At 50.6% G+C, this 23,422-nt stretch overlaps 1 protein-coding gene across 2 annotated transcripts in view; it reads right to left on the reverse strand.

Moving 5' to 3' along the window:
• Positions 1-3,764: 3,764 nt before the first annotated feature.
• The window catches only part of KATNAL1 (katanin catalytic subunit A1 like 1), a 163,536-nt gene continuing 143,878 nt past the window's right edge, over positions 3,765-23,422 (reverse strand). The window contains exon 10 of one of the 2 annotated variants that reach the window (XM_073013148.1): positions 3,765-4,049. In XM_073013148.1, coding sequence (XP_072869249.1) covers positions 4,003-4,049 — 47 coding nt within the window. In that variant the 3' untranslated portion in view covers positions 3,765-4,002. Of the gene's footprint in view, positions 4,050-22,487; positions 23,031-23,422 lie in introns of those variants that run through there. The other variant, XM_073013149.1, reaches the window with a different exon arrangement.

Consider the following 23,422-nt stretch of genomic DNA (forward strand, 5'->3'; position numbering starts at 1 on the left):
CCTGCCAGCTCTGTGGCTTCCAGGGTTCATCTGGGGGCCTCAGGTTCATCCATGTGAGCAGAGACGAACAACAGGGGAAAGGTCACCCACAGAGGATTTAAAGCAGTGGCCATAAAGACGTCCACTGACCCCCAGGCACTGCGCCCTCTGCCACCATCTTCAGATGTCATAATAGTGGAGAAATAGTCTGTGGCCCTTCTGGCTACCATGCACTGTGCTAATGGCTTTGTTTTTATCACTTTATTGAATTGTCACAACTCTGTAAGACACCCCACTTCACAGCCAAGAAGACAGAGGCTTTAAGAGATGAAGTAACTTTCGGAGCTTTGCAAAGCTAGCAAGTTGCAGAACCTGGCTCTAAACCCAGATTTAACTGTTATCCAAACCCCCGCTCTAGCCAAACCCCTGCCCTCGCCTTAACTGCTATGCTGTGCTGCTTTGGCTGTAAAACCATGATGCGGTGAAAACAAATATGAGCCTGACAGAGCAGAAAGAATGTCCTAATGTAGAGGGTTACGAAGCCTTAGAGCAGAAAGGCACAAAGCCACCTCTTATGAGCTTATTCAGTCCTCTGCAAAAAGAAAGGTCCTGGGCAGCGTGTTCCCTGCCAGCAACTCCACTTCCTAACAGATGTTTAATTGAGCACCTACTATATGCCAGGAACAGTGGGGAATAAGACCAAGCCCTCACTCTGATGAATTTGAACCCTAGGAGGAGAGAAGCAGCAAGTTGACTACACGCAAGTGAGTGACTAAAGGAGGAAGATAAATCCATTGGGTGAGAAATGCAGTAAAAACAGGGCAACGTGGGAAAAGCTGACCTGGGGAGGCAGCGCTGGTGTGGGTGGTGCCTGGCAGGCGACCAGCCTGGGGGAGTCGTGTGGAGCTAAATCTGCGTTGATGTTGAATGCCCCTCAGCAAGGAGAGCTCTCCAACCATCGGGGCAACTGCTTCCAGCCAAGGGCCCAGCTTCAGTCTCAGGTGGGAACAGGCTGGAAGCTGGTGAGGAATGTGACCCAATGTGTGTTTTCAGGTCGTCACGCTGGCTGCTGGCTGTAGAATGGGCCACAGAGGGGCAGCGAGGCAACTAAACCCATGGGCCACTGGACATCAGTGATCCAGGAAAAGGGGATGTGGCCTGCCCCCAGGGCAGTGTGAGAGAAAACGCCCTCCACGGCTCAAGCCCCCATAGACAGAAATTTCAACTCCACTCCCGGGACAACCTTGGGAAAGGGCCGCTTCCAGCCCAAGGGGGAGACAGACGCCCCGCACTGCTGCACTCTCACCTGGGTTCTCAGGTCCTCGCTCTCCTCCCTCCCACTCCCATGGTGGCTCTAACCTTGAGGGACGGGGCAGTGGGGGACTGTGCTGGAGCCCCAGGGTGGCTGGGGTGACTGAGGGTGTCATCTGCCTGAGCTGGCCCCAGCCTGCTCTCCACCTGGCCTCAGCCATCCTGCTGGTGCATGGCATTCTTCTGCCTAACATCTGCGTTAGCGGGAACAAGAAGATGACATATGTAAGAATGATCTTGGAAGAGAAGCCAGCCCATACCTGCCAACTGATTCTGGTTGTAGGGAATGAAGGATGAAGGGGTGATGGATGCCTGTGAGGTTTGGGGCCTAAATAAGCAGATGCCTGGATGGCCATTTACTGAGACAAGGAAGATGGGCAGACACCGGTTTGCGGGAAGTCCAAGAGTTCTTTCCATCCAGGGCTGACCTCCAAGTGCAGATGCTAGTGGGCGACTGGAGGAAGCACTCCAGGCAGGTACCCAGGCCTCCTGCTGTCCACCCCAGAGGCCAGCGACCCTCCTTCCTTCCCTGTCCCCTTCTCCATTCCCACCCTGAGCCCCGTCCCCACCCTCAACTCACCGTCTCTCCCCCTGTGACGTGAGTTACACGAGGACTGGAGGCAGCTTTGAAACTGTTTCATGAACTTAATTTAAAAGTAATTAATTTTTTAACAAGCCACTGGCTCAGTCATAGAGAGACCCACTGGATTCGGGAGAGGGTGAGCCTGGCGCCAGCCAGCTGTGTGGCAAGGCATCTTCTCCCTGGCGCTCCCATCTGGTGCCTCCAGCCTTAACGAAGTGGCAGTAATGCCAGATGACGTTAATTCATACACTTACGGTGGATCAGGCCCTCCACTCCGTGCATGTTATCTTATCCTCCCAGCGACCCTGGGGGTAAGTAAATACTGTTATCCCCATTTTTCAGATGAGATAACTGAGGCTTGGAGGTTTTCATGAAAAACTCACCCGAGCGCTCACAGATAACAGGTGATAGAGATGAGACTAAAATCCATGTCTGTTGACTCTGGCGCCCTGTGCTCCAACCTCACGATCCACAGCAAGCCTGTCCTCTCCACTCCGATCTGGGCACCCCAGGCCTACAGAGCAGCCACACACAGGGCAGTGGCTGATGTCTGCTCCCAAGTCTGCCCATCTCAGCTGAGGAAACTCCACCACTGCCACCAGCACACAGAGAAGCCAGAGCCCCGCCCACAAGCATGGCTGTGTGTCCTCGCCGGCTGCTCTTGGCCTTTTCTCTCATCTCAGCTCATCCATGGTTCCAGGAGATCGGGAGAAGCTGGCAAGGCAGGGACAGAGCCCAAGAGTGCCTTGGGTGCTGTCTCAGACACCTTTCCTCCACACATTCCGGTCCCAGAGCCCAAGTGGGACACAACGTGAGGACTGTGGGTGGGGAGGGGAAGCAGAGACCCTGGCTGGAATCCACGATCTGGCTCTGGCTCTGCCAGCTGATGACCTCAGGCAGAGCACGTGCTCTCTGTGAGTCTCAGGCTTCCCCATCTGTATAATGGGAGCATCTGTGTTGACAGCATTATTGTAAGATTAGTGATAAAGAATGTTTGCACCATGACAGGCACATTGCAGGCCCTCAAGATGGAGGCTGTGGTTGGAAGAGTGGATTCTGGATGTGGACTTGGATCCTGATTCCAGGAGTCTCCTGCACTCTTTAAACTTGGTTTGCTCAAATGTGGAATGAGCATAATAACAGCACCTACCTCACGGGGTTGGTGTGAGGCTGAAATAAAATGCTGCATGGTGACAGCTTAGCATGGAGCTGAGCAATAAGCTTCAGCTGTTATAATAATTATTTTTTAGAAAGTACTAAAGGTCCTAGAAGCAGTGACATCCCAATAGCAATAAACACACTAACACTCATGTTTTGTTTTCTAAATACCATTCCCCACTAAATAATGTCAGGGCTCTTTAGAGAAATGGCCAATTCCAGGCTAGGGACAAGAAAACTAATGGGTGGGCATAGAGCATTTTGCTGTTCCAGGGAGTAGATAAGTGCTCAGATGGAGGGAGACTCATCAGAAGTTCATCAGAACCAGCTAGAGGGGCTGCTGCTGACCAAACTCAAGACAATATGACCACTAAAACCAGTAATGATGGTTAATAGATGATACCACATTGAACTTTACAAACATCCACAAATCAGCCTGGCCAACGTGGCGAAACACCGTCTCTACTAAAAATACAAAATTTAGCTGGGCATGGTGGCAGGTGCCTGTAATCCCAGCTACTCAGCAGGCTGAGGCAGGAGAATTGCTTGAACCTGGGAGGCAGAGGTTGCAGTGAGCCGAGATCGCACCACTGCACTCTAGCCTGGGCGACAGAGCAAGACTTCATCTCACAAATAAAACAAAATAAAATAAAATTAAATTAAAAAAATAAATAAATACACAAATCTACAGTATTTATTTAAAAATAAATAAATACACAATAAATAAATAAATACACAAATCTACAGTGGTGCCCAAAACAAAGCAAAGGGATTGAATTTTGCAGCCACCAACATCATAAATGACTCAGACAGGATCATCAGATGCAAAAAGCATTGCTGAAGGGTGCTGGGGAGCAGGAGATTCATGTCACATTAAAGGAACACTCTACACATTTCTCATCCATTACAAATGCAAAAGATGTCATTCCCGTGGAAGACTGAGCTGCCATTACTTGCTATCAAAGTTAGCATTACCGATAACGGGGTGAGGCGTCACTGTGAACCTCCTGGGATATTTCTGCAGAGAGAGGAGGGAGGGTAGAAAGAGGGGAGAGGGAGAGGGAGAACAAATGTGGCAAAATGTTAATTCATGAATCCAGACAATGGATATTTCATTGTGCCATTCCTCCACCTTTTCTGTAGGCTTAGAGTTTTTCAAAATGAAGTCTGTGTGAATGTGGGGGGAGCACTGGACGGAGGTGAGACTTGGGGTCCGTTGGCCTGGGCTCACCCTGACCTCTGTCCCAAGCACAACCAGCTTGAATCTTGGTGCTCTAGGAGTGACTTGAGAACTTCAGGGTCAGAAGAGGCCAAGTGTGGCATCTTCCTACTGGAGGAAATCTGCGACATTCCCAAACACAGATTCCTAGAAGCAGGGGAGCTCACAGGACTGCAGGACAGTAGCAGGCGAGGGCAGAAGTGCATGGGCTGAGCAGATGAGCCCGCGGCTAATGGTCCCGCAGGTCTGCTCATGTTATTCAAAGGAGCATGGGCTCTAGATCCTTGAGGAATCACCACACTGTCTTCCACCATGGTTGAACTAATTTACACTCCCACCAACAGTGTAAAAGCGTTCCTATTTCTCCAGAGCCTTGCCAGCATCCATTGTTTCCTGACTTTTTAATAATTGCCATTCAGACTGGAGCGAGATGGTATCTCATTGTGGTTTTGATTTGCATTTCTCTAATGACCAGTGATGATGAGCTTTTTTTCCATAGGTTTATTGGCTGCATAAATGTCTTCTTTTGAGGAAGTGCCTGTTCATAGCCTTTGCCCACTTTTTGATGGGATTGTTGTTTTTTTCTTGTAAATGTGTTTAAGTTCCTTGTTGATTCTGGATACCAGACCTTTGTCAGATGGGTAGATCGCACAAATTTTCTCCCATTCTGGAGGTTGCCTGTTCACTCTGATGGCAAGCCCATTACTGGGTATATACCCAAAGGATTATAAATCACTCTACTATAAAGACACACACACATGTATGTTTATTGCAGCACTATTTACAATAGCAAAGACTTGGAACCCACCCAAATGCCCATCAATGATAGACTGGATAAAGAAAATGTGGCACATACGGAATAGTATGCAGCCATAAAAAAGAATGAGATAATGTCCTTCACAGGGACATGGATGAAGCTGGAAGTCATCATTCTCAGCAAACTAGCACAGGAAGAGAAAACCAAACACAGCATGTTCTCACTCATAAGTGGGAGCTGAACAATGAGAACACATGGACACAGGGAGGTGAACATCACACACTGGGGCCTGTCAGGGGTTGGGAGGCAAGGGGAGGGAGAGCATTAGGACAAATACCTAATGCATGCGGGACTTAAAACCTAGATGATGAGTTGATAGGTGCGGCAAACCACCATGGCACATGTATACCTATGTAACAAACCTGCACGTTCTGCACATGTATCCCAGAATTTAAAAGAAAAGAAAAGAAAAAATAAATAAATACAATGTACAATACACTGTTGCTAACTATTAAAAAAAGTGGGGGCACACGGGCACTCTCTCTTCTCTTTCTTCCTCTCAGAGAACCTCTTCCACCCTCTGAGGTGGTGAACGGTCTTGGTCCGTCGCTCAATTCCACTGCTTCTGCCGAATCTCGTCAGTGCTACTTGATGTCCGGCCACTCTCCCTCTCAACTCTGGCCCTTGGGTTTCATGTCATGCCTGGGTCCCCATCCTCCTCTAGGCTGAACCTTCTTGGTCTCGTTTGTTAACTATTCTTACTCAGGGTGCTCCCTGAATCTTTTTTATTGGCACACAATAAGTGCACGTATTTATGGGGTACGTGTGCTGTTCTGATGCATGCCTAGACTGTGTGACGATCATGTTGGGGTGTTTAGGATATCTGTCACATCCAGTGTTTATCTCCAAACCTTGACATCTCTGAGGACCCAGCCTGGGGGTGCCTTCCTCTTCCTCCACCCACTCTCCTCAGGCAGTTTCATCTCTAGGCAGCCTATTGTGTGCTGCCGACACCCAAGTCTGTGTCTTGGTCCCCTGGGTCTCCCAATGCACAGGCCCATGTCCTGAGCTCTCTGTTGGACACATCCATTTACCTGGGCACCCTCCAGTCACCCTCATCACAGCAGACCCCAAATGCACAGGCAAGCCACCCACCCCAATACCGGAACCTGCTCTTCCTCTCTCTTCCTTCTCCAGGTCAATGGCTACACCGTCCAGCTGGTCACCTAAACTCCAGGCCTTACCCTGACTCCTGCACTTTACCTGCTCACCAGATCCCATCAACCACAGAAGCCCTGTGGACCCCACCTCCTCCCACAGCTGCATCCTCCTCCCACACCTCCCTCCACATCACCTCCTTAGCACAGGCTGTTACTTGCTTCCACACGGATTACAGTAACAATTTGGCATCTGGTCTCCAAGCTCTCAGTCTTGCTTCCTCCAAAACAGCATCCACGCTGCCCACATGATGACCTGAGAATACAAATCTGATCATGCCACAAGGTCCCTCACCACTCAGCCTCAGGTCCTGAAATGTCCTCGTTCCTCCTTTATAATGAACAATGTGCAGACCCCCACTTCCCATCTCCTCTCGGAGCTCATGACCACCTGCAGGCTTCCTAGCCTGCTACCCACCCTGCAGACGCAGCACCCACGTCCTGCCCTGAACACTCAGCAGAACACCCTCTTCTGTGCGCCCATAAGCAACTTGCATGTCACTCTGGTCTCCTTTGCCTCACTGGGTTCTAAGAATTGACTTCTGCACCTGTGTTTCCCGCTGGGCTCTGAAGCCGGGATACCGTCGTATTCACCGTGTTATCTCCAGTGCTTATCATTGCACCTGCCTTAGTCAATATTTGATTGTCTCAAGAAATTGATCTGAAAAAAATCTTGGAGTCATAAAGCATTGAGAACTGAAAGGAAATCCACAGAACAGCCAGTCAGACCCCCTCATTTTCACCTGAAGAGACTGAGAACCAGAGAGGGAAGGTGTTTTGCCCAAGATGCTCTGCACCTTGTCATTGCTAGACCGAGATGGCCTTTTCCTTTGGTCTGCATAGTCAGGTGTGTAGATAAATTACCAAACATGTGTGGGGGGAAGGGAAAGGGGGGGTCAGTGTGTCCCAAATACCTGACGGTTGTGGAGACACTTGGATTTATGAATAAGAGCGCAGGTACAGTGGAATGTCACGTTTCCTCTTTTTATTAGCATCCCCATTTGCCCACAGTGATTTCTCCGACCTGGCCTGATTTCTTCCACACCCTGGTTTTTAGAGGGTGGTTCGCAGGTCGGATGATTCATTTGCTCAAACATGAAATCTTCTGCCAAGCTCAGAGGACATCTCGAGGGCAGATGCTCCTTTTGATCATCGTTTTATACTTTCTCAGCCTCATCAGGGTTATTAAGCCATTTGGTATCCCAGGCAACCTGGAAACAGCTCCTGGACAGTTTAGTCCAGAAAAGACAGTTCTGAGAGAAGAAAGAGCAGTTCTCACGAGGGGCTGCCAGGAGATCTCTACATATGATGGGAAAGGGTCAGGACGATGGTACCAGCTATGCATTTTTTTATTCTTTTTTAGAGACAGGGTGTTGCTCTGGCACCCAGGCTGGAGTGCAGTGGCTCGATCATAGCTCACAGCAGCCTCAACCTCCTGGGCTCAAGCAATCCTCCTGCCTCAGTCTCCCAAGTAGCTAGGACTACAGGTGCACACTACCATGCCCAGCTAATTTTAATGTTTTTGTAGAGACAGGGTCTCACTAGGTTGCCCAGGCTGATCTTGAACTTCCAGTCTCAAGTGATCCTCGTGCCTCAGCCTCCCAAAGCGCTGAGATTACAAGCATGAGCTACCAATACCCAGCCCCAGATCCCTTTTTTCTAACCATGAAAATAGCTGCGTGTGGTCTGAAACCCCAGCTGAGTGTTCTGCTGGGAAATCCACGAGTTTTTCCATCAGCCTAGACACAGGTTAAGCTGAATGAAAACACACAGCCAAAGAGCCATGAGGTCCCAGTCGGTGATTTCCTGAAATATTCAGAGAATGCTCCAACCCTCAACTGTGTCCCAGAGGGCATCATCCAACCCCACTACCCTTGACAGAGAGCCACAAAAGTGCTACCAGTCCAGCCTGCTTGCCAAGTCCCGTCACAGTTGCCTCTTCCTGCAGGCTTCCTTGGAAACCCTGCTCTGGAATTCAGCTTCAGGATTCCTGCAAGTCCCTAGATCAGGAATATCAGATGTTGGGATTTTATAGGGCCTCCATTCAGAAACCATGGGGCCATTTCCATGGGTGTCTTGTTCGGCACATGAAAGGAAACAGAAGAAGCTGCCAAGCATGTGTTTCCATGAGTCATTAAGCGCTTTTCTCTGCTTCTGCAGGAGGTGTGCACACATGCAGAGGGAAAAGGAAAAGGATGCTCTGAACCTCCAGGGCAAGCAGAGCCTCTTATAAACAGACACATCCTTCAGACCAGACAGCGGCCCAGGAAGTGTGTGGTGGACGCGGCAAGGCGGCTGCAGCAGAGCTTGGGTGGGGGCGCATCCTCCGCAGGGGGCGTCCAGGTCTGTGGCCTGGCAGACTGGCTTGTACACGGACCCGGCAAGGCTTCTCAAGGGGCCTGCATTCCCCAGGCCACGTCCCTGAGGTTGGGTGTCCCTCCTGCCCCGGCTCCATCTGATGTTTTGCAGGGCCTGGAACGGCCTCCCTGGCTTACTTCTCAGGGTCTGTAAGGATGTGTGAGGCGCCCTCAGGAGCACCCCAAGCTGCCCGCTGGGACTCCTCCCGCTCCTGTGCTCCTGCTGTTGCTGCTGCTCCTGAGGCTGTGCGCTCCCGGCAAGCAGTGGCTGCTGTCCTGAGGCTACTCCAAGCGAGTGTCAGGGGCACTAGGGCCCTCCTTGGATCTGGGAAGGGCACCCCATTAGCACAGGAAGCTTGGGCCCCACTGACGCATCAAAGTCTCCAGATCCTGAGCCGATGCCAGAAGCACCCGACACTCCTCCCCTTTCTTCTGCCTGGTTTGCTCACCTAGATCTCCACCATCATCCCCAGCCACCCGCCCCCAGACTCGGACTTAGGGTGTGTGAACCGTGAGAGAGGCAGGGACAGAGGAGAAACGTGGCCAGGGAACTGATGGCCATAGACACTCTTCCTTTGGGGTGCAGGCTGGGGAGAGACTGTGTTCTTCCTTTAAGGGAAGCAGTTGCCCAGAAGGAACTTCAGATCCTTTGGGCAGCTCTCCTGACAGCTAAATCCTCGGACTAGCGCTAGTTCATTTTCAACTGAGACTCTGTATGAGGAAACTTTGGCTTCAACTATGAGTCACTGAAAAAATCAAAACAAAATAGCAGTGGCTTAAACAAGACGGAAGTCTGTGTCTCTCTAATATTCCCTCACAGGCTGGAGTTGGTCAGTCCGCCCCAGGCAGTTATGGAGACCACGGAGCCAGGGACCCAGGCTGCTCCCCTTCAGCAGCTCTGCTGTGTCTTCTGTTCTCGAGGTCTCCTAGGGTGTCTACACCCTATTCCTGCAAGCAGGAAAGAGAAAGGAAACAAAAGGGCACAGCCCCTCTTCTTGAATTTCCACTTCCTGGAAGTTGTAGCCACTACTTCTGCTTACATTCTATTGGCCACAATTCTGTCACATGGCCATGCCTAGCTGAAAGGGAGTCTGGACAATGTAGTCTTTAATCCAGGTGGACTGTGTTGTGCCCAGCAAAAAACTGGGGTAAAGTTCTAAAAGGAGGGGAGAATGCATAGAAGTCTGTGCCACAGACCTTCACCACCCCCCACGCCATGTACATGTGCATTAGTGTCCCAGACAAGGTGCAAGACCCTAAGTGGATACCCACTTTGGAGTCCCTAATTACCAGGGTGGGCCCCTCCCAGTCTATTTTGATGAAGACCCTTATCACCTCCACACCCAGAACCACAGAGTGTCTCATAAAGTGCAGGCTGGAGCTGCTTGTTAAAAATGCAGGCTCCCACACTCACTGGATTCACATCTCTGGGGCCAAGCCCTGAGAATCTGAAATTCATGCACACTTTCCAGGTCATACTCATACACCCAGAAATTTCATGCCCATTATTTAGTCTATCTCAGAGAAATTAGGGGAAGAACACTTCTATACTGCTAGACCTAAGGATAGTAGAACTAATAGTAATTGCTGAGTTGGAAGGAGAAGGTGTTCAGGAGATTGTTGGTTGTGACATCTGGGAGTGCCACTCACAAGTTGTCTAGCCCAGCATTGGGGAACTGCTCCAAGATTTTCAAGACAAAGTCTGCTATCTTCTGGTAATCAAATAAAAATCCGTGGTCATTGGAAGGGAAGCCTTCTCCACTGCAGCAGGGAAGGGAAGTGAGGAGACCACCACGAGTGAAGAGCTGACCACCCCCAAGAAAGCCAGATTGCTGCTGGTGCCCTCTGAGAAAATGAAGAAGAGGAAGAAGAAAAGACGGTGAAATGAAGGTCGAGCACCAAGCCCTTCGCCAGACTGAGGTTTAGGAGGCAAAGATTCACTATCCATGTAAGCTGATTCTCAGCGGGGACAGAACTACCATTTGGGGAAGGGAACATTTCTAGAAGCCATAACGCTTGCAGGAATGTCACCAGGGACACTAGGCATCCTGAAACGTGAGGGATCATCCACACGATGAAGAGTTTTCTCGAGTCCTTGGATATTGATGTTTACAATCATCTAAGCTTAGAAACAAACTGCATTTTACATAAAAACATGAAGCATTTTTGAACTGTTTAAATATAAACTGAAATTTTCAGAAGTGCAACTACCAAGTTTATTTCCGAACCCTCCCAAGAGCTGTTCACAATTTCAGAAATACATGTCAACAGCGGCTCCGCTCACGGCATCCGACTTGCGATTGGAAAAGTTCAGGCTGCATTTGTGGTCCCGCTCATAGCGACTTTACAGGCATGTCCAAGCTTCTGAGCCCCTTGTTAGGTTGTCTGGTTAGACATGCCTGAGCATTTATATTTTTTTAAGTGGAATATATTATCATCAATTACTTTCCCTTTAGTTTTTCTTTATATTAATGTTAGAGTAATATAAGAATTTTTTAAAAAATCTATTTCAGGAAAATAAAGGAAAGTTACAAATGACAAAAAGTATGTGTCATTACATGGGTTGCTGGGCGTCTGGGGAGAACCTCTGCCCACATGTGGCCCGAGGTTTTCCTTGGTATGAATGAGGCTGCTCATGACCCCTAGAGGCTCTGTTGCAGCCACAGCTGATCTGGTTTACGAAGGCTTGTGCCCACCCAGCTGGCTGCCTTCAGTTTACTCTGGAGGTTGTTGACATGGACCCAGCTCTCAAAACATCCTCCCGATCAGCATCCACTGTGCAGTTTATCTCATTGTGGGTAGAGACTCAAGCGTGAACAGGTAGAGCTTGGTCTATGCAGCAGCAGAAGGGCATGGATTTCAGCAGCTGCCTCAGAGAGCCTGTTTCCGACTCAAGCCTCCAGTTGTCCCCTAGGCCTCTCTCAAGAGGATTCTCGTCAATTTGACACAGTCATTTTGTTACCAGAGACATTCTGACACACTCGCTTTACTCTTGTTTTGACCCAAGGACATTTTGATATGAACAGAAACCATCAAGTTTTCAACAGTGTATATTACCAAGTAACAAATGAAACAGACATTCACCCACACCTGGGCTTCACTGTGTCTCCCATCATGCCAGTCCCCTGCCCTCTGGGAACTGGAATGCTTTAAGGCTCAGGAAAGGCTGCTGCACCAGTTCGCAATAAAAATCTGTTTTTAGGCTGGATATGGTGGCTCATGCCTGCAACCCCAACACTTTGGGAGGTCAAGGCAGGACAATCACTTGAGCACAGGAGTTCAAGAGCTGCCTTACAACACAGCAAGACTCCATGTCTACACACACACACACAAAAATTAGCTGGGCATGGTGGCACAAGCCTGTAGTCCCACCTACTCAGGAGGCTGACATGGGGGGATCACTTGAGCCCAGAAGGTTGAGGTTGCAGTGAGCTATGATCGTGCCACTGCACTCCAGCCTGGGCAACACAGCAAGACCCTGTCTCAAAAAAACAATTTGTTTTCACAGTTGGTATGGGTCTTTCTACATAGAAGAGACACCCAAAATGACCTCACCAAAGTTTCCAGAATCTCTCATTTCACACCAACACCAGAGGAAACAGGGCTAAGAAATGAAAGACGCCAGAAAGAAGTGCCCACTTGGCTGATGCCAGCTGAGCAGGAAATACATGGAAGGCTCGGCAGGGTGATGGGCAGATGGGCTGCTCTTACCGCCTGTCCCTGCCTTGCGGTGGAGAAGGTCAAGGGGCTGGGTGAGATCCTCTAGCTCAGTGGTTCTCAACGCAGGCCTCACACTGGCATCACCTAGGGAGCTTTAGAAAAGTACCGATACCTGAGTCCCACCCCAGAAATTCTGCTGTCATCAGTCTGAGGCGTAGCTGAACATGGGTCTTTTAAAAATCCCCCCAACGTGATTTCAGTGTGCAGCCCCCATCAAGAGCCTCTGCTACAGCTGCCATCACAGCCTCTCCAGCACACCTTTATTCTGGCATTTTCCATTTCTTCTTACTCCAGGGAGAAGGCTTTGGTGATTAATTGCCAAGCAAAACCGTTCATTACTCCTTAATAAGATGAATTTGTATCACCAACAAGTCACCCTGTCTCTGCCTCCCTTCTGCTCCTGAGAAATCTCTGTGTGCCACCCCTTTCTTCTCTTCAAACTCACTTATACAGCCATCCTGGTCATCATAAGGTTGCTGCTTTGTTTTGGGTTATTTTTAGGGGGTGGCATGGGGAGGGGGTCATTGGAGAGGCGGCTAATGGCCAATACATCAAATTTAACCCAAGCAGATGTTGCAGAACTGGGAGGTTTGAGGCACTTGAGGAAGTCTTTCCAGGGCCTGGCTCCGGATAGGACTCCCCTAGAGGGCCCTGGGAAGCCTTGGGCTGGTGCTTGTGTTTGCAAAGTCCGCGGAAGAAACCACCTCTCATGCCTTTCCCTTAGGGGTTGTGTGACATCCATCCAGCTGTAAGTCAAAGTTATTTCCCCTTTGTTTTATGTTCCATCTTGATTTTAAACTATTACTACATCTGTTAGAGAGTACACTGTGCCTCCCAAAATGGATATGTTGAAGTTCTAATCCCCGCTACCTCTGAATGTGACCTTATTTGGAAATAGGGTCGTTGCAGATATAACGAGTTAAATTAAAATATCGTCATATTGGAGTAGGGTGGGCTTTTACTCCAGCGTAACTTGTGTCCTGATAAGAAGATGGCCTTGTGAAGACACACACACAAAAATGCCTTGTGAATATGGAGGGTTGGAGTTGCCCAGCCACAAGCCAAGAAACTCCAGGGATTGCCAGAAACTCCAGCAGCCAAGAGAGGGGCAGCAAACAGATTCTTCCCTGGAGCCCTCAAAGAGCACAGCCCTGCAAATCCCTTGATTTGGCACTTTCAGCCCCAGAACTGTGAGATAATAAATTTCTGTTGTTTTAAGCCACCCAGTTATAGTTTGGGTACTTTGTTACAGGAAATACAACACCCAGTTATAACGCCCACTTTTGTTTGTTTAAAAAAGGCAGGAAATTGTGGTAGTTGAGAGCACAAGCTTTGGAGACCAGCAGAGCTGGGCTGCACTCCCTCCTCGGCACTGACTGGCTCTGTGGCCTGGGGAAATAATTTGACACTTCTGAGCCTCAGTTTTGTCACCTGTGGAATGGGGATAATAGAATCCTACACAGTAGAGCTGCTATGAGACTTGACATAGATGACGTCTGAGAAGGACTCACCCAGGGCCTGGTACTCACAGCCCTGAAAGGCATGGGGCAAAGACGGGGCTTTGGGCTGGGGATCAGGAACATTAAGTCCACCTGTGCAGAAGCACTTGCCTTAGGCCCAGGCCCCAGGTGGCGGGTGTCCATCTGGACAGTGGAAGGCAGAAGTCAGGCCAAGTTCCTGCCTTCCTGAGATGCTGTCAGGGTGAAGGAGATGATGTGTGCAAGTCCTTGGAGTGAGCTGCCACGTTAGCACCAAATCACCAGCATGATCACTCCTTCCATTCGTCACCGACGATTTTATAGTCTCAACAAGACAGTTTTCAGTGCGAGGCGGAGAGCCGCGTGCTGGGCCTCAGTTCACACCCCAGGCATCTGGCTGTCACACAGCCACAGCAAACCCATTCACTTGGGTCTTACTGCTTAATTATTGCAAACTGGCACGGCTTCGGGTACCTTGAGAGCCCTTGGACACGCACCATACGTTCTGGGCAGGAAGCTCTCCTGGCGTGAGGATGCTGCTTGTCACTCCAGCAGCTCCCCTCTGTTAAGCGGTGGATCCTCTCCAAATGCGCAGCCCCAAACGCACAGGAAGCAAAAGCCTGGCACTCAGAGCTGCCAGTGCCTTGCTCACGCAGGACCACTTGTCAGCCAGGCTGTCCAGCATTTGTCACCAGTGGTGATTCTCGGCCTGGCAATGGGAAGAGGCAGGTGGGTGGTGAGCCAGGGAGCCAGTCTCATGTTTCACATTCTGGGAAGCCAGATTTGTACAAAATAGATGGAATCCAACAGACCTCCATCCCTTAGGTCCAAGTGAAGAGCTACGTCCTGTGCCTATCCAGGTTGGCTCTTGGTATACAGCCAAGGAGAGGCTCTATACCTCAATTAACCAACCTGTATTTATTGAGCATCTACTATGTGCCAGGGGCTGTGCTCAGCCCTGATGACACATAAATGGGGAAGAATAGGGGGACCTCAGGAAGCACTGCATGCTCAGGCAGGGAAAGCAAGATCAGGATCTGGGATGACGAGTCGGCCACCGAGTAGGTCAGGCGGGGATGAGCATCCCTGAGCCTCATATGCCTGAGGACAAGCCTCTGACAGAGCATCCTGCAGCAGGGCATGGGAGGGGCCGCTCCAGTCTATTAATGATACTCATGCCCAGCCCATAGTAGAGGCTTGGTAAAAACTTGGGTTTCATTGACAAATGTTTAAAATATCTCACTGAATGTATATAAAGACCTCAGAGAATACAAAATCTGCAAACTGAATACATTCTAATCCCTCTTGATCGGAGAATATTCCAGGGAAACGGGGGCGCTACGAAACCCAGCTTCTGCCTCACAGATTGGTCATGAGGCAAAGGACTCAGGCTGCCAGTGGCTTAGGACATCTTAACTGTCAGCTTCCCTTCTCTGCCAGCAGCACGGGGGTTGGTCAGAGGTAGAAGGAATGGTGTCAAGTGTCAATCATGGGATCCTGGAGTATTTCCAAAAGCCTGAGGCCAGGAAGTCTTGGCCTCAAGTATTTTCTAAGGGACTAGCACAATATCTTGACTTCCAATTCCCAGTGTGGCACAAAGGGTCAGTACAATATACCCTCTCTTTCACAGAGCCTGGTCACCTAAGCTGGAGTCCGTAGACCATTCCAGAACTTTCTGCTGAAGAGCTGCCATCCAGTACAGACCACATAGGCCTACTGCCTGGGAGAATCCAGCTTGTGCCTGTAGCCTCCTGGAGAGATTGGAGGGGCTGCTGAGTGGTCGGACACTGAAGGCACCTGCAGGATTTTCTCTGGAAAGATGAACTGGCAATGACTGGGCTGGAGGCACAGGGAGATGGGGACAGCACCCAGTAGGCAGGGCCCTGCTGTCTGGGTTTGCATTTCACATCCCTGCGCTGAGGTATTGGGAGAGGAGTAAGGCCTTTATCTTCAGGTGTGACCAGAGAAATATCCCTCCCCCACGAGAAGAAAGGGAAAGCAAAAGGCAAATGAAATTTCAGAAGTGAATCAGGAATGAAAGACCAAGAATCTAGCTCACGATATGTCAACTTGGATATTTGGGGTCAAATAATGAATTCTTCGCTGGAGAAGGCTGTCGTGTGTACTGTAGGAAGTTTAGCAGCATCTCTGGCCTCTGCCCGCCAGATGCCAGTAGCACCCCCAACCCTCACCCAGGTTTGCAACCAAAAATGTCTCCAGATATCGCCAAATGTTCCCCAGGGTCAAAATCACCCCGGGCTGATCTGGCTGTTTCCCTGAGCAATCTTCCCCAGTATCTGCTTGACCGGCTTCTAGGGTGGCTGCTTTGTCTCGGCCCAGGATTTTCTAGGTTTTAGCACCAAAACTCCCATAGCCCCATAGCCCCTCAGTCCTGGGCAAGCAGGGACAGTCAGTCACTCTGCCAACCCCTTCGCCCTCTGTGTGAGCCCCTTGATCAATACCCAGCCTGTCCCGTCTCACCAGCACACGCAGCTGCTTTCATTCTGCTCGCCTTCCTGTCTTCTGCAGCACTCTCCCCCGAGCAGACTGTTTAATTTAGTTGACCGTTGACTGTCTGCCCTCTCTCTCCATTTAAACTCCCTCAAGGTGGGACCACTGTCTGCTTTCTTGGCCGATCTGCCCCGCCTGCCCAGAACAGTGCCTGGCACAAGGCAGGTTTGTAACAAATGTTGTGTGAAGGACCAGGATTCCAGAAACATTATGGGCTTCTGTGACCTTTACAACTTCTCCACTGTTGTTTATTTTCGTTTTCCCAGCATGTTCTCTGGCAGTGATCAAGAAAACTCTTCCCACAGACAGGGCCTGTGGGTGTGTCTTTGGGGACATCTGAGACCCTGTATCTCTTTGCTGCCAGCAGGGAGCGGTGGGGGAAGGAGACCCAAGGAGTCAGCAGCCTGGAATCTGGAGAAAGGAGGCAGGGTCTGATATGAGGAAGGGGGCCTGAAGCCTTCAATGAGAAGCCACCAGCTATGATGATGTTGTCAGAGCCACCCTCAGCACCATAGGGCAGGTGCGTATCCCAGGCTCTGGCAGTGTGTGTGGCACATAACATCAACAAATATTCCCTAGGTTGAGCATTTACAAGAAAACATAAGACCTGTTGTGCTTAAAAGCTTGGGCTTTTGGGGTCAGGCAGCACTGAGTTCAAATGCAGGCACTATCAGTTTACAGCTGCCTGACCTTGAGCAAACTCCTTCCCTCTCTACGTCCTAACACCCTCATCTGTCAGATGGAAATAAGACTGATACTCACCCCGTAGGCATTACTGCCTTACTGTTGTGAGGATTAAACCAGATTACGAATGCAAATCCCTTAGCCTGGTGTATGGCACAAAATGAACACTGTGTATGTGGGAGCTAATAGATTTCTTCCCAGGAGAGAAACTAGAGATACTGTATTTATTGTCCAATACTACATAACAAATCATCCTAAAACTTAGTGGCTTAAAAACAGCAATAATAATTTATTTACATCTCTTACAGTTTCTGTGGACCAGAAATTCAGGAGTGGCTGGGCTGGGGGCTCTGGCTCAGGGTCTCTCACAAAGTTGCAGTCAGATGTCAGCCAGGGCTGTGATCTCATCTGAAGGCTTGATCAGGACTGAGGATCCTCCCCCAGCCTCACCTGTGCGGCTGACAAGCTGATGCTGGCCTTTAGCAGGAAGCCTCCATGCTCTCAATATCAGCTTCTGCACAGGGCTATTTGAGAATTCACAGAATATTTTGGCTGACTTCCCTCTGAACAAGTGATCCACAAAACAAGGTGGAAGCCTCAATGCCTTTGCTGCCCAGCCTTGGAAGTCACATATCGTCAGCTCTGCCACATCAGCTGGCCTCACAGACCAACCCTGATGCCGTGTGGGAAGAGACCATATCAGGTGCAAAAATCAAGGGTCATTGGGGGCTATCTTGGAGATTGTCTATCACCTGAAATTTGATCTTGAAATGGGGACTTGCTACACTCAGACCCTAACAACCATGTTGCATTTCTGCCTCCATCTGCTCATCTGTAAAATGAAGTGCATTGCTGAGCACAGTTTTACTAGTTCATTCAAGCATCTGTTTCCCAAGTTAGTCTGCAAGCTGCTTAAGGATAAGGACTACAGCTTCTTTATATCTCTATCTCTAACCTCGCAACATCATCTCTATCCTCTCAATGCCTCCGCGCACGTTCAACAGATGAATGGAAAGATTGGATGCTCTTTGGCAGCGACCTACAGTTTCTACTTCATCCCTGAGTTCTAATGAGCCAAAGCCCAGGCAGCTCCAGAAGCTCCAGTGTTTGACACACAGCCCCACACAGGCGGAGGTTCTAGAGCTGTATGGGCATGGATGCAGCTCCAGGGGTCCGCAGCCTGCCAGGAGGGGAACGTGAAGACAGAACTGTACCTCCCAACCCTTCCTGACTCACATCAGCCACCAAGCTTGGGTGGACGAGGTATTCCTCAGTATTAGGTTTAATCCCAGACATTAAGATTTTGGGTGATTTTTCATTTAGGCTTTTCTATGTATTTCAGATTTACCACAATGAATGTGCATTTGTTTAGTGCAGAGAGAAAAATCAGGAAAAATAAAAACCTCAGTAAGCTGTTGTAATTTTCACGTCGGCTTGCCCAAGCAGAGCTCTGGGTCTGGCTCTTCTGTAGCACACATTCACCTAGCGGTCACCTCCCCTGGGTTTCCTCACTGTTTGTTCAGGAACACAATGACTAATCTGTAAAATGGGAACGTTAACCTTTACTTTCTTCTCATTTTACACAGAATTGTTTGCAATAATTAGTGAGACACTGATGGACAGATGGTTGAGATCTGGGGAGAAGACACTGGAAGGCCAGATGGCCAGTGACGAAGGAGGAGAGAATGGGATTGTTATCAGGATAACACTGACCACCCCCAAAATTGCACGGTGCCTCCACTGCCTGAATAATTACACCCGTTCTCCTTAATGGATTCTGCCAGAGGGGACCTGCCTTTGAAGGCTCACATTTAATTGTTATTATCATTATTACTATAATTAGTGTAATGTAATGGATTCTGGACTTCATGCCTTGCCTCTATATAACAGCAAAGTTCCCGGCAGCCAGCTGGTGCAGAGGACAGAAATTCCACTTTTTCTTCCGAAGCCGCTGAGAATGTATTGACACCACTGAAATCGTCAGACTCGGTAGGCCTGGCTTTAATAAGCATTTTCCCCTGTTTCTTTTTTTGCTACCTCTCCAGAAACAGCTTCTCAGTGAAAATTGTCATGACAACCTAGAGAGAGGACACGTTCTACAGCAAGCCGAGCGTGGGGACCGATGGTTGGCGTCACAGTGAGAGAGCCGTGATGGAGGACGGGGTCACCCTGCTTGCCCAAGCAGGGAGCGCCCTCATACAGAGCCCCAGTGAGTTCTGGAGGTCATGCTCTGCTTTATAAATGAAAAGCTGGGGCAGGGGTCTTGCCACACGGACACTCCTTGCGCCTGGCAAGCTCCTGTGGGGGACCAGGATGCTCCCCGCCCCCGGCGTGGGCTGCTGCTACCGCGCACACATCCCTCGGGTGGGCAGCAGTGCTTGACATGCCAGCTCCTGCCCTTCCTGCCCAGTGGCTTGACGGCTTCATTGTGCTAACCACCCAGGCAAGCTTGCATGAGGAACACAGGAGCGTCTCCCCTTAGATTCTTCCCGCCCGGAGCCGGGGACAGCAGGTTGTTTATCGCGGAAGGGCCGGGAAGAGCTTTTCAGACAGGCCATGGGGACTCTTTCTGTGTGGCATGGAACAGAGAGTGCCTGCCCACCCCAGGCCGCCGGATGCAGCCCCTGCCTGCGGCCCCCTCCCTGGCTGTGTGCCTTCCAGAAAACCACCTGACCTCCAGACGCTCTTGTCCCGGGAGGCTCCCACCCGAGGGCAGGCGCTCTCCAAGGTCCCTCTCCCCGGAAGAGCCAGATCCCAGGAAGCCGGCTTGTGCAGAGGAAAGAACCGCACCTGGTTGTCAGAACAACCCCAGCTCTGCCACCTACACCTTGTGTGACTTTGGGCAAGTCACAGAAACTTCTCGGACGCACAATCTCGTCAAGCTCCTCGTTTCCAAACCCACACACCTGAGGGTTAATGTCTCTTATTGCACCCCCACCCCATACCGACTCCATCAGCAAGTCCTGTTTGTTCTTGCCCCAAGTATCTCTCCTGTCTGCCCATTCCCTGCATCTCCCCCGTCACCACCCCGGGCCAGTCCCCGTTACCGGCACCTGGAGGTCTGCACCAGCCCCACCTGCACCCCGGCCTCCACTCTCGCCCCCATTGCTGTGATCTCCATACAACCACGAGCGGCCCTGAGAGCACAGCCAGACCGCGAGGCTGCGCAGAGCCCCTCAGTCAGCAGGACCACGCTCACGGTTCAGTGGGCGGTCTGCTGGAGGCTTCCCACGGTTCACTCCGTCTCCCCACACAACCCTGAAGGTAAGATGTCTATTATCACACCATCCCACTTTACAGTGAGGAAACGGAGGTCCAGAGAAGCGAAGGCTCTGACCCAATCACAGACTAGTGAGGGGCAGAGCCCGGATTTGGACCCAGGCAGTCTGACCCCAAGTCCATACCCTGGGCCTCACGCTGGATTGTTCCAGATCCGACACCAGCTCCCGCAGGTCCTCCCCAGTGTCAGCCCTCACCAAGCTCCCCACCTCGCCCCCACCCACCGTGCTCCACTCACCCAGCCTCCCTCTGCAGGCAGGGCACACGCGCACCTCCAGACCTTTGGCATCTCCCCTTCCCTGGCCACCTGGCTGAATTCTCCCCTTCACCCCTCTGAGCCTCCCTCCTCCTCAAGGATACCCTGGTCTCCTGATCTAGAGGATGGAGCACAGCCACAGGTAGAGACAGGGGTGTTTCTCCCTGGCTGCTGCTGGTCTCCCCAGTGGGTCTGTATGACCCGGGAAGTCATGTCCAGGTCTGTGTCCTCTGCCGTCGTGTATGCTGGCAAAGCATGATGCCAGCACACAGGAGGGGAAGTCAGTATCCTTGTGATGGGCAGAACGGATGGGCATCAATGCAGTGGTGCTGGGAGGCCAGCCCGTGGCCTAAATGATTGCTTGGCGATCTGCCTCTACCCCATGGAGGGGGCACCTGCCAGTCAATCTGGGGAGGGGTGTGTGCTGGCGAAAGAGGGTGCCCCTGAGCTAAAGTCCTGGTAGGAGGGTGGAGGAGAGGGAAGGGACTCAAGAAGGACTTATGAGCAGGCCATACATTGGAAGTGGGGAGTGAGGAGACTTGAGCATCCAAGATGGTGCCTGGGCTGGTGTGCTGGGATGGAAATGAAGAGAAGACATGGGTTGCCCTCAGAAGGGGTAGCGGCTGGGAAAAGGAAAAGCAGTCAGCCCTAAGTACTTAAAGTATCTGGCAATTTCTAGCAAGTGTCTTTAAAGGGACAAAAGTCAGGGGGAGAAGAATGTTTTTGGGATTTATAAGCTGAGACATTTCTTCTTGAGATGCCTGCTCTGGCCGCCTAAGCAGGCCCCGATTTGCAGAAGATGGAGGGGACACTGAAATGCTCTCTCTTCTCCCTAAAATGCATAGGTATTTTACCCAATTTGATTTCATTACTCCCAAAGTTAAATTAGGGGTCTTTTGTTGAGAGTCACCAGTGAGTTCTGAGGAGGGGTCTGGAAGGGGAAATAAGAACTAAAAGAGGCTCGCTGGGTGCGGTGGCTCACACCTCTAATCCCAGCATTTTGGAAGGCCGAGGCGGGCGGATCACCTGAGGTCGGGAGTTTGAGACCAGCCTGACCAACATGGAGAAACCCCGTCTCTACTAAAAATACAAAATTAGTGCATGGTGGTGCATGCCTGTAATCCCAGCTACTTGGGAGGCTGAGGCAGGAGAATCGCTTGAACCCAAGAGGCAGAGGTTGCAGAGAGCTGAGATCGCACCATTGCACTCAAGCCTGGGTGACAAAAGCGAAACTCCATCTCAAAAAAAAAAAAAAAAAAGAACTAGAAGAGGCTCCATCGGTGACCCTGCCCCCACCCCACTCTGGGAAGGGGTTCAGGGAAGGGAAGAGTGAAGAAGGAGGCTGAGGACCAGGCCGGCCCTGGCCAGAAGGAAGGCGCCGCTTACTTTGGACCTAGGCATTTGGGATCAGACCTGCAGGCATTGTGCTGTGGGACCAGCCGTTTCCAAGGAAGAGAACTTCCTGACCTTAACCCTGCCCTGCTGTCATGACGCAGTCCTAACTGCGTTTTAGGGCAGGCCCGTACCTGTCCCTGGAGCCTGGCTGTCACCACTTTCTATTTGGGGTAGAGGACAATCTGGCGTGTCTTCTAGGCTCAGCGTCAATACACACCGCCCAGTGTGTATTTTAGTACCGTCTTTACAGGCCTGACTCGGAAAAGAAGTCGTTGGGAAAACCACGCTCACGGCTCTGCCATTGTTTCCATGTGTGGAGACATCAGTTACCCTTACTGGGCCTGAGATATTCATCTCTCCAACAAGCAGCTTACATTAGAAAGGCCATCTTGCAACTGTTTTTTTTTTTTTTTAAAGAGTTGGACTCTTTTTAAAATTAAAAAAAAAAATTTAAACATTTTAAACAATGAAATCTTATGTGTAACATCAGTGTAAAAAGCAGATCAGGGTGAAACATATTGCTGATCCGGGGCTGGGCAGGGCTGAGCCCTCCTGTCCCCTTTCCCCTGCCCCACCCCCACCTTGCTCCAAAGAACTTCCAGGACCTGAGGAGCCCATTTCAAAACGCTCTGAATGAGGTGCTTGCTAAGAACATCCTGCAGCTCCCAGTGACTTCCCAAGAGAGCTTTCTTGGGGCTCCAGGTTTCTGTCTGGACTCCCTTGGGGGCGTGCCTGAGAAACCCACCGCGAGGGACCCAGTTGATGGTCCCAGAGGTGTGAAGGCATCTGCTTCACCTTCCACGCCGGCCTCCCAGGAGCCGAGGAATTCAGTCCCACGTTCGGGCAACCGTTGCTCAGCATTAGCAGGCATCTGCAAGTTGCCACTGGAGCTCCAGTGGAGTGGTGTGGTATGCCGGCCCTGCAGGTGTGGTGCTCTATGCCGCTTAAACCCAGCAGCTGTCTGCATGTGAGGTCCGATAAATGAGTGTTTCCTTTAATAAGCCTTAAGCCAGGCCCTGAAGGTAAGTCGCAGCGTATCTTCCTTGAGCTGGTCGCCCTACAACATTCCCAAATAAGATTCCCTGCGGAGAAGCAGGCTATTCAGTCCCCCAGCCTGTGTTCTCACCTGTGAAATGGGAAAAATCACAATAGCGACACCTGAGCTGTTGTTCAGAGAAGATGAGAGAGTGTCTGCACAGCTCACACCACCCTCTGCACCGCAGCTAACGCTGTTAGCACCAGCACATGGCTCCCTCTGCAAACAGCTGCCCTCCTCATGAGAAATCGTACGCTGAACCAGACCCCAGGGCCAGTTCCCAAACTGGGTCTCACACCTGTCTGTCTGTTTTGAATATCAGATATTCTAAATATAACATCATTGATATCATCTGAGGTTCTAGATGATGTTATCCGCCTGCCTGCAGAGGATTTACTTTTGCTTTTGGCAGGCACTTAGGCCCAGGGGCAGATTGCCTTAGGCCAGACTGGATGAGCTGATTCAAAGCTGGTTTCAGTCTT

This window comes from Chlorocebus sabaeus, chromosome 3 (genome assembly GCF_047675955.1).
Source record: "Chlorocebus sabaeus isolate Y175 chromosome 3, mChlSab1.0.hap1, whole genome shotgun sequence".
Lineage (NCBI taxonomy): Eukaryota > Metazoa > Chordata > Mammalia > Primates > Cercopithecidae > Chlorocebus > Chlorocebus sabaeus.